The sequence below is a fragment of the Microcaecilia unicolor genome, chromosome 10, assembly GCF_901765095.1.
Source record: "Microcaecilia unicolor chromosome 10, aMicUni1.1, whole genome shotgun sequence".
In the NCBI taxonomy this organism is placed as follows: domain Eukaryota; kingdom Metazoa; phylum Chordata; class Amphibia; order Gymnophiona; family Siphonopidae; genus Microcaecilia; species Microcaecilia unicolor.
Genome location: NC_044040.1, coordinates 201,974,533 through 201,988,286, shown reverse-complemented (window position 1 = coordinate 201,988,286; position 13,754 = coordinate 201,974,533). Strand labels below are relative to the sequence as shown.

General features: G+C 47.6%; 1 protein-coding gene across 1 annotated transcript in view; it reads left to right on the top strand.

Annotated features, from left to right (window-relative positions):
- Positions 1-13,754, top strand: part of TBL1XR1 (transducin beta like 1 X-linked receptor 1) — a 405,824-nt gene that overhangs the window by 264,550 nt on the left and 127,520 nt on the right. Inside the window, 2 exon segments of the mRNA XM_030216860.1 lie at positions 1,857-1,930; positions 1,933-1,997. Coding sequence (XP_030072720.1) covers positions 1,857-1,930; positions 1,933-1,997 — 139 coding nt within the window.

The window sequence follows — 13,754 nt, the reverse complement described above, 5'->3', positions numbered from 1 at the left end:
TTATGATGTGGGAGAATTGCAGCAAAAAATAAATAACCAAACTGAATGTGTTACCAAACCAGTTGTATTACTTCTAAGGTTTGCTAATAGTAATAATACAGCAGCAAATTATTAATTTTGTGTGGGAAGGGAAAAGGCCACTTGTATCTGCACAGATCCAGTATAGAAGTAGAAAATTAGGGGGCTTGGCATTGCCTAAGTGTGCTCGATAACTTTCCTTCCAAATGAAACATATCTTGGAATAGAAATTGAATAAAGATGTGCCATACATTAGTCGGAGAAGGAACTAGTGTCCACTTGGGAGAAGAATATAGTTAAGTAGAGCAGGGAGGAGAGAGCTCAATATTAGGAATCCCTTCACTAGGCATCTTATAAGACTCTGGGGGAAAAAAGCACGACTCTGGAGCAACAAGACAATGACTTGAAGCCTCACTCCACTGAGGTATAATAATAAGGATTTTCCAACGGGAAAGGAGATGCAGCCTACATAATATGGGCCAAATGGTGGATGAGTTTGTTACAGCAGTGCTTTGATGAGGGACACCTGAAAGAATGAGCAGACCTACAGGCTGAATTTGGTGCAACACAGAAGGACAATGTATGTCAAGTGCACCACTATCCCCATGTGAGAATGATGAGGAAGAGGATGCAGATCTTCTGGACTTATACTTGTGAGGGAATTTGAAATGATTGAAGGGGGCTATTTGAGCATTTTATTACTTCCTGAGAGGCTTTGAGATGGTATAAAATAAACTTATGATGATCTTGGAGAATGATTTGGGACAGGAGGTTTCTTTGGAGCAATGTCGAACAATCTTTAGTTCGATACTCAAAGGGTCCTAGAAACTAATTTGCAGGAAAACTGCTATAAAGTACTGTATTGGTGGTATTTAACTCCTGATAGTCCAAAGAAAATGTTTCCTAATACTTCAGGACTGTGGAGAGGATGTGACACTGAAGATAACTTGTATACATATTTGGTGGGACCTCCCCAAAATATGGAAATATTGAGGGGATATTCAGACAGCAATTAATGACATGTCAGATGACAGTTCCTCTTTGACCTCGGGTTTTCTTGCTTGGGGGATAGTGGGGATGGGAGGTGATAAATCTAAGAAAAGAAATTGATTTAGGATGGGCATAGTGACTGCAAGATGTGTGCTGGCAAGCAGTGGATATACCCATGCTGTCTGTCTGGAAAATTAGACTATACCACGTAGGCATTAACAGCTCTTGGATTGGAAAGATCAGACAAGAATGAGGAATGGTGGATACTCCTCTCAGAGTATTTAATTCTTGGAGAGGAGGAAGGGATTGAAAGATGGATGATTTGTGTGGAAGTAGGTTTGGGGGAAGGGGGCTGGAGATAATTATCTTGTACCATTTTGGAGAAAACCGGTGTGTGAAAGAAGATCACACACCAGTGGATTGTTCTATGTGTTGAATGTATGGGTGTGTATATATCTATATCTACCAGAAGTTTGATCTGTGTTTATTTACCAGATAATATTTTTAAAGTTAATAAATACTTAAATATAAAAGAAAAGGGAATGCATTTGTAGGTGAGTAATATAAGTTTGAACTGTGTCTGGAAGCAGATAGGAAGGCAAAGTAATGACTTAAAACTGGGTTATATAATTGAAGTGATGTAAAAGGATGATGAGTAAACAGTTTGCTGTGGGCATATTATGTTTTCCTGCTGCCATCAACTATTTTACTAGGTAATGGAGAGCTTGCATGCTTAACTCCCTGTGAGGAGATTAATTCAAAGAGCTAAGGATAATTCTTTGTAAGAGAAAATGAAACAAGATAGAGGTGTTTTAGCTGTAGTCTGAGACTTTTGTCTTGCTCTATAGGTCTGGAGATTCAACAGCACGAATATGGAATCTTAGTGAAAATAGTACCAGTGGTTCTACACAGCTGGTACTCCGGCATGTATACGAGAAGGAGGACAGGATGTACCAAGCAACAAAGATGTAACATCCTTGGATTGGAATGTAAGTAGGAGTTAGTATATATTTACTGTGAGGAATTTTGCAATGGAATATTGTAAGGGCAACATTGTGTTTAAAAAAAAATTGAATGCTCTTGGACATATTGATAAACATTGATCTTTATGTACAACATCAAAGTGATATGGGTTTAATTACTGAGTCTGATTTTTACATCTTTGGCTAGTAAGGCTGGGGATGTTTTCAGGCAGTATTCATAGCCCTAGAGGAAGACCCAGTTATTGTGCAACAGTGACATCTTATGGCTACATTCAGGGTGCATGGATTCCTTTTTTATTATTTTCAATCCAATGGAAGTTGGGGAAAAAATATACATAAGGGTGATGTGGGTGTTGGTGAGTGTGTGTGTGTGTGTGTGTGTGTGTGGGGGGGGGGGGGGGTCAAAATAACTGATGATTTACATAAGTACATAAGTAATGCCACACTGGGAATAGACCAAGGGTCCATCGAGCCCAGCATCCTGTCCACGACAGTGGCCAATCCAGGCCAAGGGCACCTGGCAAGCTTCCCAAACGTACAAACATTCTATACATGTTAACACTTAACATGTATACATTTAACTGAAGGGGATGAAACTTGGTATGGGGAAAATGGTAAAAATATATTTTCAAAATTTTAAATGGATTAGCCCTTGCTATTTGGCATCCTGAAGTTTAAAATCGACTTCCATTACATCTCCAAAGGATCAGCCCAGATTATGGGTTATGCCCATCTGCCAGCAGGCGGAGATGAGAGCACTAATGAGCTGTGCTTTATAGGGTACTGTGCAGCCTAGCTTAGCCAGTATTCTTTATCTCCAGTAGGCAGATAGCAGCTCCTGTGCAGGTCTGTGGCTGTTCCTTGATAGTCTCCTGTCCTTTTCCAAAGGTTCACTTCAGTATGGGATCGAGGTGTAAGCTTAAGGTGTAAACCTGGTGGTATCAGGTCATTCCCTTCTCCCCTTCTACCACTCCTCTGCCTTTCTTCTTCAAGAGTTTTTTTTTCTCCTGCCTCTTTAAAAAAGAAAACAAAAACCCACAGAGTTTCTGGCAAGATTTTCTCTCTGCTTTTGGGGGTTTGTCTCTGAAGTGCTTTGGGACTAAACAGACAGTAGTTCATGCATTTAAATTGTGAGTACTTCTCCTTTAATTGTGGCTGAATTCTTGAAATAGTATTCCCGATGTGGGAGTCTGGTTTCATTGTTGGGGCTGTGTGCTATTAAGGTTCAGACAGTCAGACTAGGCTGTTCTTGAGCCCTTCTCATGCCTGTACTAAAGTGCAGGAGGATCAGGCAGTTACTGGCAGGGTTTTTGTGGGCTCAGCTGGAGCAGCCACGAATAGTAATGCTGCTGCAGCCATTTTGAATTCTGTTTCACCGCTAATGCAGGCAGTTGGGAAGCCTTTACCCACCTCTCAGAATAGTTCTTCGATGTCCTTTTTGCTGGAATTTTTTGTTCTTTTGCACCAGCCATTCATGTTAAGTCCACCTCCCTCCATAGGCGGTTGGTGACTCAGCTGTTTGGAGATGCTAAAGGGTCTAGGTGAGGTGTTAGGGCGAGGCTAGAGTAAGTAACTACAAACTAAAAGTAGAAATATGTAGACAAAATGAAACTAAACCCCAAGAAGTTATACTCTGCATACAGTCAAAACCAAACAAATAGAAACAGTGACATATCCCTTTGTACCATGTAAAATAGAAAGAGAGCAGATGTAAGTTTCAAAACTGACGTATTCCAATTAACAAATAAAACAGAAACAGAAATAAGGTGATAATTTCTTATTAGACTAACTCACTACATTTGTTGACTAGTTTTCAGAGGCCAAAAGCTCCTCCTTTAAGTCGGTACAAGCATACTATTACAGCAGTATACTGTCCTGACCAAAAGTAGGTTTTGGTCTCCAAAAGCTAGACAAAAATGTATTTAGTGCAATATAAATGTCACCTTATTTTTTTGTTTTTCTTTTTATTTATATAGATATAAAAATAAAGTTTTGAAGTGGACCCACATGGCTACCACATTACTTCAATCGACCTTTGCTGTCTGGCCAATTAATTTTTCTAAATGTGTTGGTCTTAGTCTCTGGTTACTGTTTTCCCAACTTTTTAACTCTTTAAGTGTCTTCTGTCCATATGTCACTTTTTTTTTCCTCCTTCTGTCTTCACCTCTTCCACTACAATCAATTCCAACACTGATCTATTGCTTTTGGATTTCTTCTGTATATCTGTTCAGATTTAATTTATATTATCCAGTCTTCAAGCTCCCTCTTTTTACTGTGTCTACCTAAAGCTTTCCATCTCTTTCCCTCACTCTAGCCCTTCCATTCTCTTTTTCTCTTATTTCCCGTTTTTCACTAACTCCTCTCTCCCCCTGCCATCCAACATCTCCTTTCTCTCTCCCCCTGCCATCCAACATTTCCTTTCTCTCTCCCCCGCCATCCAACATCTCCTTCCCTATCATCAAGCCGATCAATCCATAGACTGGTGGGTTGTGTCCATCTACCAGCAGGTGGAGATAGAGAGCAATCTTTTGCCTCCCTATATGTGGTCATGTGCTGCCGGAAATTCCCCAGTATGTTCTATATCTCAGCAGGTGTGTGGTCGCACAGCAGCAGCTCTGGCTAGGTCTCCAAGCCTAATTATTTAGGTTTTGTTGAGTACCTGGGGTTGAGGGCTCTTCGTGAGCAAGTGCAAACCTGGTGGTGCCAGGTCCCTCCTTTTCTCCTCCCTCCCGCTGGCTCCGTAAAAAAAAAAAAAAAAAGATTTTTAAAAACGTTCAAAAAGGACGTCCATTTGCAGCTGCTCACTGGAACAAATCGTCACTGCTCGGAGCAAGAAGCAGGTAATTTTTACCTTTTACTAGCGGGCAGGGGGTTCCCCGAACGGTCTCCACGTGGCTATGGCCGCAGATGGCAAGGGCGCGAAAAGACGCTCCCCGGAACGTGTTCGCGTGCCTAGCGGGGAAGTGGGGGGCTCGAAGGTAGAGTCGCCCTTTATGGGCGCCCTTTCGGAGCCGGGAGAGTTCCCCGGTTTTTCCTCCAGCGCGGCTGCCTTTCCCGCCTTAGGCGCCCATCCCCCGCTGGCCGCCCTCCCGGTCGTGACCGGCCACGCTGCTTGGACGGCGTCTTCTTGGGCCGCCCTCGAGGGGGGAGACGTTAACAGCTTGGTCGTCCTTGATTCGGGCGATGGTAAAAAGTCGGTGTGAAATTAAAGCGCCATTCTTCCCGCGCGGCTCCTTCTCTGAGTTTCGCGTCCGAACGCCATTTTGGACGTGCAACATGCCTCTCCCGCCGCTCCTGGGAGCGCAGATGGAGGGCGGCCTCTAGGGCCGCGGCACAGGCTGTGGAAATGCACAGACTGGGGGGTTTCTCCCCTGAGTTCATTTGCTGCTGCATCAGGCCTTTCTTATGCAGAACGCTGCCCCTACTCCCCTCTCTGATAGGGGTGATGAGGCATCTATGCTCAAGCGCCTCGGGTGGATCTTTCACCCCCAGGGGACTCGGTCTCCCTCTGATGTGGATGATGGCAGCGTGTCTGAGTTCTCCCAGAGATCCTTAGCGGACTCTATGGAAGAGACTGATCCTCGCTCGGATGGAGCGGATGACCCCTCTGCAACGCGGCTTTTTCGCTCAGAGGATTGCCCAACCTGCTTGTGCAGGCCATGAGCATTTTGAAGATTGCCTCTCCGGAGGAAGGCCCTCTCTCAGCCTCTACTGGCTCCGCCATTATGCTGGGAACAAAGCGCCTGCCTAGAACTTCCACGTTCATGAAGCCATGCAGACCTTAATTTCAGTGCAATGGGATGCCCCTTAAGCGAGCCTGAAAGTAGCCAGGGCTATGTCCCGTCTGTACCCCTTGCCTGAGGGGGAATGGGGAAGCCTTTGTCTGGCCCACGGTAGATTCCTTAATCACTGCCGTGACTAAGAAAACGGCGCTGCCGGTGGAAGGTGGCACTGCCCTGAAGGACGTTCAGGACAGAATGGAGGTGGCCTTAAAGTTGTCCTTTGAGGCGGCCGCTCTGAGTTTGGAAGCCTCGGTTTGCGGCTCCTACGTGGCTAGGGCGTGCCTGACGGTTTTGCAGCGGGCTTCCCCCTCGGATCCTTCCTGGAGGGCGGAATGGCTGACCCTGGAGTCGGGTTTGGTCTACTTGGCAGACTTGCTGTATGATGTTTTGAGAGCCTCGGCCAAAGGTATGGCTCAGACGGTCTCTGTGCGGCGGTGGCTCTGGCTTAAGGAGCCATGCTGACCATGCCTCTAAATCTCACTTAGCCAAGTTGCCTTTTAAAGGCAAGCTGCTCTTTGGGGACGAGCTGGACAAGATCGCGATGGAGCTCGGCCACGTCCAAGGGCAAGAGGTTGCCGGAGGTCAGGACTCGGGCCGGCAGTGCTCGTCCTGGTCCTCTAAGGGCCGATTCCAGGAAGCCTGTCGGTATCGCCCGGGCAAGTCGGCCTCCTCTGCCTCCGCTTCCTTCAAACGGAACTTCTCCCCCAAGCAGCATTCCTTTTGCAGGGACGCTGTCCCGGAGGTTCGTCCTCCGGCCCACCCCCAGGGTCACGTACCCAATGACGGGGACCTGGTCCATGCCCAGTGCAGATAGGAGGAAGGTTGTCCTCGTTTCTGGGCGAGTGGACCAGGGTAACTTCAGACGCTTGGGTTCTGGAAGTCATCAGAGACGGCTACAAGCTAGAGTTCTGCCGACCCCTAAGAGACTGGTTTATAAACTCTCCTTGCAAGTCCCAGGTCAAAGCAGCTGCTGTACAGCAGACTTTGAACAACCTGATCCACCTGGGCGCGGTGGTTCCGGTGCCAGTAGATCAGCTTGGCAAGGGGCGCTACTCCATTTACTTTGTGGTGCCAAAGAAAGAAGGTTCTGCTCTGCCTATTCTCGACCTCAAGAGAGTCAATCGGGCCTTGAAAGTTCGGCACTTCCGGATGGAGACCCTCCGCTCCGTAATAGCTGCGGTGAAAAAGGGAGAATTCCTGGCATCCCTGGACATCAAGGAAGCTTACCTACATATTCCCATCTGGCCACCTCATCAGCGCTTTCTGAGCTTTGCAAGTACTGGGCCGACACTTCCAGTTCAGAGCCCTCCCGTTCGGGTTGGCTACGGCTCCGCGGACCTTCTCCAAAGTAATGGTGGTCATCGCGGCCTACCTCCGCAAGGAGGGAGTGCAAGTCCATCCCTATCTGGACGACTGGCTGATCCGAGCCCCTTCCTATGTGGAGTGCGGGAGAGCTGCAGACAGGGTCACTGCTCTTCTAAGCTCCCTGGGATGGGTCATCAACTGGGAGAAAAGCCAGCTGCGCCCGACTCAGTCCCTGGAGTATCTGGGAGTTCGATTCGACACCCAAGTGGGCAGTAGTGTTCCTGCCGGACAACCGGAGCTTCAAGCTTCGGACCCAGGTGGAGCAGTTCCTAGCCTCTACTCTTCGAGCTTGGGACTATGTGCAGCGGTTGGACTCCCTGACGGCCACGATGGAGGTAGTGCCCTGGGCCAGGGCTCATATGAGACCACTACAGCACTCTCTTCTGCCAGTGGTGGACTCCAGTCTCAGAGGATTACGCCGTATACCTTCCTTGGATCCAGCGGTGCGAAAGGCGCTGAGTTGGTGGCTGAGGCCAGGCAAGCTGTCCGCAGGAATGCCTCTTACGACCCCGGAGTGGGTTGTTGTCACGACGGACGCCTGCTTGACGGGCTGGGGGGCCCACTGCCTGGGATGGACAGCGCAGGGGCTCTGGTCTCCTGCAGAGATGAAATGGTCCATCAACCTCCTGGAACTCTGAGCCATTCGGTTGGCGCTTCTAGAGTTTCTCCCGGTACTGGTGCTGAGGCCTGTGCGGGTCCTGTCGGACAATGCCACAGCTGTGGCCTATGTTAATCACCAGGAGGTACCAGGAGCGCCCCTCTAGCCAAGGAGGCCATGAGTGCTATGCCTGTGGGCGGAAGCGAATCTGGAACAGCTGACGGCGGCCCACATTGCGGGAAGTCATGAATGTCAAGGCGGACTTTCTCAGTCGCCATACCTTGGATCCCGGAGAGTGCAACTGTTTGCTTGGGCGTTCTTGGACATCACGAAACGCTGGGGCTGGCCAAGCCTGGATCTGATGGCGTCCTCGGCCAATTGCCAAGTGCCGCGTTTTTTCAGCAGAGGACGGGACCCTCGATCTCTGGGAGTTGATGCTCTTCTCCAGCAGTGGCCGACACAGGAGCTTCTCTACGTGTTTCCGCCCTGGCCTATGATGGGCAGGGTGCTAGCCGGGTGGCAAAGCATCCGGGCCTGGTGATCCTGGTGGGTCCGGATTGGCCCAGACATCCCTGGTATGCGGACTTAATCAGACTCTTGGTGGACGGCCCTCTACGGCTGCCAGTGGAGCGGGGGCCTCTTGCATCAGGGTCCCGTGGTGATGGAGGATCCCTCCCCCTTTGGTCTTACGGCCTGGCTCTTGAGCGGAAGCGGCTGAGGAAGAAGGGCTTCTCAGACAAGGTCATCGCCACTATGCTGAGAGCGAGGAAGCGCTCTACTTCTACCACTTACGCCAGGGTTTGGCGTACCTTTGCGTCGTGGTGCGAGGCGGGCTCTGTATCGCCCTTCACTGCTCCAATATCTTCAGTGTTGGCGTTCCTGCAAGAGGGGCTGGAGAAAGGCCTGTCGCTCAGTTCGCTGAAAGTCCAGGTGGCGGCTCTAGCTTGCTTCAGGAGTCGTCTGAAGGGGGCTTCCCTGGCTTCACGCCAGATGTGGTGTGCTTTCTCAAAGGAGTTAATCACCTGCGCCCCCCTCTGCACTCGATAGTGCCTACGTGGAATCTCAATCTGGTGCTACGGACCTTGCAGAAGCCACCCTTCGAGCCCTTGCCAAGGGCATCGCTGAAGGACCTGACGTTGAAAGCGGTCTTCCTGGTGGCTATCACATCAGCCAGAAGAGTTTCCGAGCTCCAGGTTGCTCTCGTGTAGAGAGCCGTTCCTGCGATTCACTGAGGCAGGAATATCGATTCGCCCAGTGCCTTCCTTCCTGCCTTCCTTCCTGCCCAAGATGTTTCTCGATTCCATGTGAATCAGCAGCTTTACCTACCCCTCTTTTCGTAGGGAGGATTACCCAGAGGAGTATCCTGCGCTCAAATACCTGGATGTTAGACGGGTCATCATCAGATACTTGGAAGTGACCAATGATTTCTGGAAATCGGATCACCTGTTCGTGCTGTTCGCAGGCCCTCGTAAGGGTCTGCAGGCATCTAAGCCTACGGTGGCACGTCGGGTCAAGGGACGATCGCGGCAGCTTATGTGGCGGCAGGGAAGATTCCGCCTATTCAGCTGAAGGCACACTCTACTAGAGCACAAGCAGCCTTGATGGCGGAGTCCCAGATCCGTCTCCTTGGAAGAGATTTGCAGAGCGGCTACTTGGTCATCGGCTCATACCTTCTCACGACATTACCGCTGGATGTGGCTGCTCAGGCCGAGACCCAGTTTGTGGCTTCAGTGTTGCGTTCAGGGATTTCCATGCCCCCGCCCCTGGGTGAGTACTGCTTCGGTACATCCCACCAGTCTATGGATTGATCGGCTTGATGATAGGGAAGGTAAAATTATGTATCATACCTGATAATTTTCTTTCCCTTAATCATAGCCGATCAATCCATAGCCCCTCCCAGATATCTGTATTGTTTGTGTTCTGGTTATATTTCAGGTTCAAGTCCAGTCTTCATTTCCTGTTCACGAGGACTTCGTGTTCAAGTTCTTCCAATTGAAGTTTTTTCGAGTTGAGACGATTTTGTGTTACAGTGAGCTGCTGCTTCCTCTCCCCCTGTTTCGGCGGTGGCTGGATTGATAACTAAATTATGCTGGCGCTCCCTCCCGCTTCGTTCGGCTGTAGGGTAGCTTTGTATCTCTCCCGCTTCAGCGGTGTTAGGGTAAGCCAGCTCCTCCCGCGGTTTGCGGTAGCAGGATAAGCCAGTTCCCCCCCCCCCCCCCCCCCCCGCGTTGGTGGGTGTGGTTTCCCGCCCACCGCCCTGGCGGTGGTGCGCTGGAATATTTCCCCTCCCCCGCTTTGGCGGTTTTTGAGCTGGGCAGAGTGTCCCTTTGTGGGTGTAATTCCTAAGTGCTGAGTCCCTGCAGATGGAGCTTATCGACATACTGGGGAATTTCCGGCAGCACATGACCACATATAGGGAGGCAAAAGATTGCTCTCTATCTCGACCTGCTGGTAGATGGACACAACCCACCAGTCTATGGATTGATCGGCTATGATTAAGGGAAAGAAAATTATCATGTATGATACGTAATTTTACCTTTCTCTCTCCCCCTGCCATCCAACATCTCCTTTCTCTCTCCCCCTGCCATCCAACATTTTCTGTCTTTCCTTCCCTCACCACCATCACCTCTCTTGTCTCTCACCTGCCGTCTAGCAGCTCCTCTCTCTCTCTCTCTCTCTCTCTCTCTCTCTCTCTCTCTCTCTCTCTCTCTCTCTCTGCCATCCAGCAACTCCTCACTTGTCTTTCTTACTACCACCATACTGCATCTCCTCTGTCTTTCCCTGTATCCAACATCTCTGTCTCTCCCCTCATCCAGCATCTCTTCTGTCTTTCCACAATCCCCAACCCTCTGTCATCCAGCATTGTCTGTTTCTCCCTGGCATGCAGTAATGGCTCAATCTTTCTCTCTTTTTCTCTTCTGCTCCCTACGCCTTTCAGCAGTGCCCCTGCTTATCTCTCTCTTCCCACCATCTAGCATTGCCTGTCCTATGCAGTAGTTCCCCTCTCTGCTCTCTTATTCTCTCCAACCCATAATCTCTGTCTTTGCCCCCTCTTTTATCCAGTATTGCTCCATCTCTGTCTCTCCCTTCCTTCCCATCCAGCCTTGCATCCTTTATCCATCCAATCTTGCCTGGTTTTCTCTCTCTCTCCCATCCACTGCACACTACAGCAGTTTTGACTTCCTCCCTGAGCATCTCTGCTACTGGGTCCATGCTAATAAACTACCATAGAAGACTGCGGGACCCGGCTGTTTACAGCACAGCGTAGCTAGTGCTTCCTGTGCTGGTCCCACCTCCTCTGATGTAAACAACAGGGAATGGCAAAGGAAGCACTAGCGGTGCTGCAGAGAGCCAGGCCTGTGGTTTTCTATGCTGGTTTATTAGCGTGGGCCCAGCAGCGGAGGAGCAATGGAAGGGAGCTGTGCTGCAGGGCGGGGGTGGATGGGAGGGAAGAAGCAGTAGGTCTGGTGGGCAAGGAAGGTCACACTTTAGGCTGGGGAGGCATGATCCCACATCAGCAAGGCTATTCCTTGAAGAGGAGTTACCTTTAATTACAGAGACTTTAGAGGTATTGAATATTTCCTCACCAGATGCTCAGGCTAACCCTGTTATGTCTTCTATTATGACTGGCACCAAGAGACTTCTAAAACTTTTCATATTCATGAGGCAATGCAAGAGCTTATTGTTGCTCAATGGGAACTCCCAGATTCCAGTGGCTAGGGCGATACCTGAGCTTACCCCCCTAATTTCTTGTGAGCAGGAACAGTTGAATTTACCTAAGGTGGATGCCCTTATTACTGCTGTCACCAAAAAGACAACTATTCCAATAGTTAACTGCAGAATTGAAAAGGCTACCGTTCATCCAGTAATTTAAACAAACAAACAAAAAAAACTTCCTTGGGGTTTAAGGAGATCTCCAATTTTTGTCCAATTTCCTCATTACCAGTGTTAGCTAAGGTTATTGAAAAATCTGTGCATGTACAAGTAAAAATCTTTTGTCGTGTCATTCTATGCTGGATGCCATATCAGTAAGGCTTCTCAAGGCATTGGTAACCACCACCGTGGATGAGATGTGCCACAGATTACACTGACATATAGATTATTTTTGTATTTTTCTTGATATTTCAGCTGCGTTTGATACGCTGGATCATCAGATCCTGTTGTCAAGGCTGTACGAATGTGGCCTTGCGGGAACTGTCCTGCAGTGGTTCCAAACATTTTTTTGGTGGGAAGAACACATTTAATTTTTGTATAGTTTGTCAGAGGTCCATGCGTTAGAAACGGGGGTCCCCCAAAGGCAGTCTTATCAGCTGTATTATTCAATTTGTATTTTAGCCTACTATATAAGCTGTTGAAGTCATTTCGTGTATCCTATAGGATATACGTAGATGATATTCAGGTTTTTGTTCCATTGATGTCTTCAGTGATGGTTACTATAGTACTGATACAAGGGATATTGAAATGGGTGGGAAACAACCGTCTGCAGTTAAATGTGGGTAAAAACAAGGTGTTTGTCTCCTCTGGTTTGACCTCGTATCTCCCCCCAACTATTTCCTTGGCTGGAACTCCTATTAGTGTTTCTGATGGGATCTGGAATTTGGGAGGAGTTTTTTTTCCCACTGCTTAGTTATCGAATACTGGCTGGACTAGGCTGCACAGTAAAACCCAGCTCGTTAGGGCTCTCTATTTTCACCTGCTGGCTGATGGGCATAACCAATAGTCTAGACTGATCATTTGGGTCTAAAGGAAAGAAATTATCGGATAAGAACTAATTTTTTCTTATTTTCATCACAATTTTCATCTGAACAAAATTGAGCTTCCAGCCACTAAAGATTTTAAATGAATATCTACAAATAGGGCAGTTCCTGCAAGATTCTATTTTCTTGCTTGCTTATTAACTGCTGTTATGAAGAGGTTCACCTAAGGCAGTGCATAGCTTGACATACAACTTACAATTTTGCCAACACTATAAACAATAGGAAAATGACCAAATATAAGCTACAGTACAATCAATGAGGTAAACTTGGAGATGGCAAATAGGACTAACAGGAAACAGTATCACAAATATAAACAATTAACAGCACTGTAAAGCAGTCTTATAAGAGAATATAAATGATACCTTAATAGGCAGCATGGAAGAATATTCATATAACATACATAGATATTTACAATGTCACCATAATACAAATGAAACACCTTAATAGGCATGCATTACATAGTAACGTACATGATGGCCGATAAAGATGTGTACAGTCTATCCAGGCTGCCCAACAAGATAAACTCATAGCATAAGGTATGATGCAATACTACATATATATACTTGATCTTGATCATGGTACAAACCATAGAAATCTGCCCAGCACTGGCCTTGTTCGCCATCTACTGAAGCTGAATCTGTCCAGCCATAATCAGGGCACAGACCAAAGAAGTCTGCCTAGCACTGTCTTTGCTTCTCAGTTACTGGTGTTGCCATCTAATCACCGCTAAGCTTGTTTCATGCCTTCCATACAGGATTTATTTGTGTTTATCCTACACATTTTTGAATTATGTTACTGTTTTCAAATCCACCACCTCCCACGAGCATTCTAGGCATCTATCATCCTGTCTATGAAAAAGTACTTCATAACGTTAATCCCGAGTCGGCCCCCTTGCACATAATCAGTTATATAGATAATAGAATTTTCCATCAACAGAATGAATTCAGTTAAAGGCTGGAGTTAGATACTAAATAAAACAGGTAACAGCATGGATTACTATGGTACCCTGTAGTTACAGTTCAAGGTGATGATGTGCTGTTGCTGCACAGAATCTGTCTGTCTGACAAGTAAGAATTGAACCATGTAAATACTGTGCCACCGATACCTGTTTCTGCCAGTCTTGTATACATTATATTATGATCCACATTATCAAAGGCTTCTGAGAAATCCAGTAACTAGTATCAAGGCAGAAACCCTATCACGGTTTTCTGTGGAGATTGTCAAAAAGGGACACGAGCTGTCTCTGTTCCATACCCAAGTC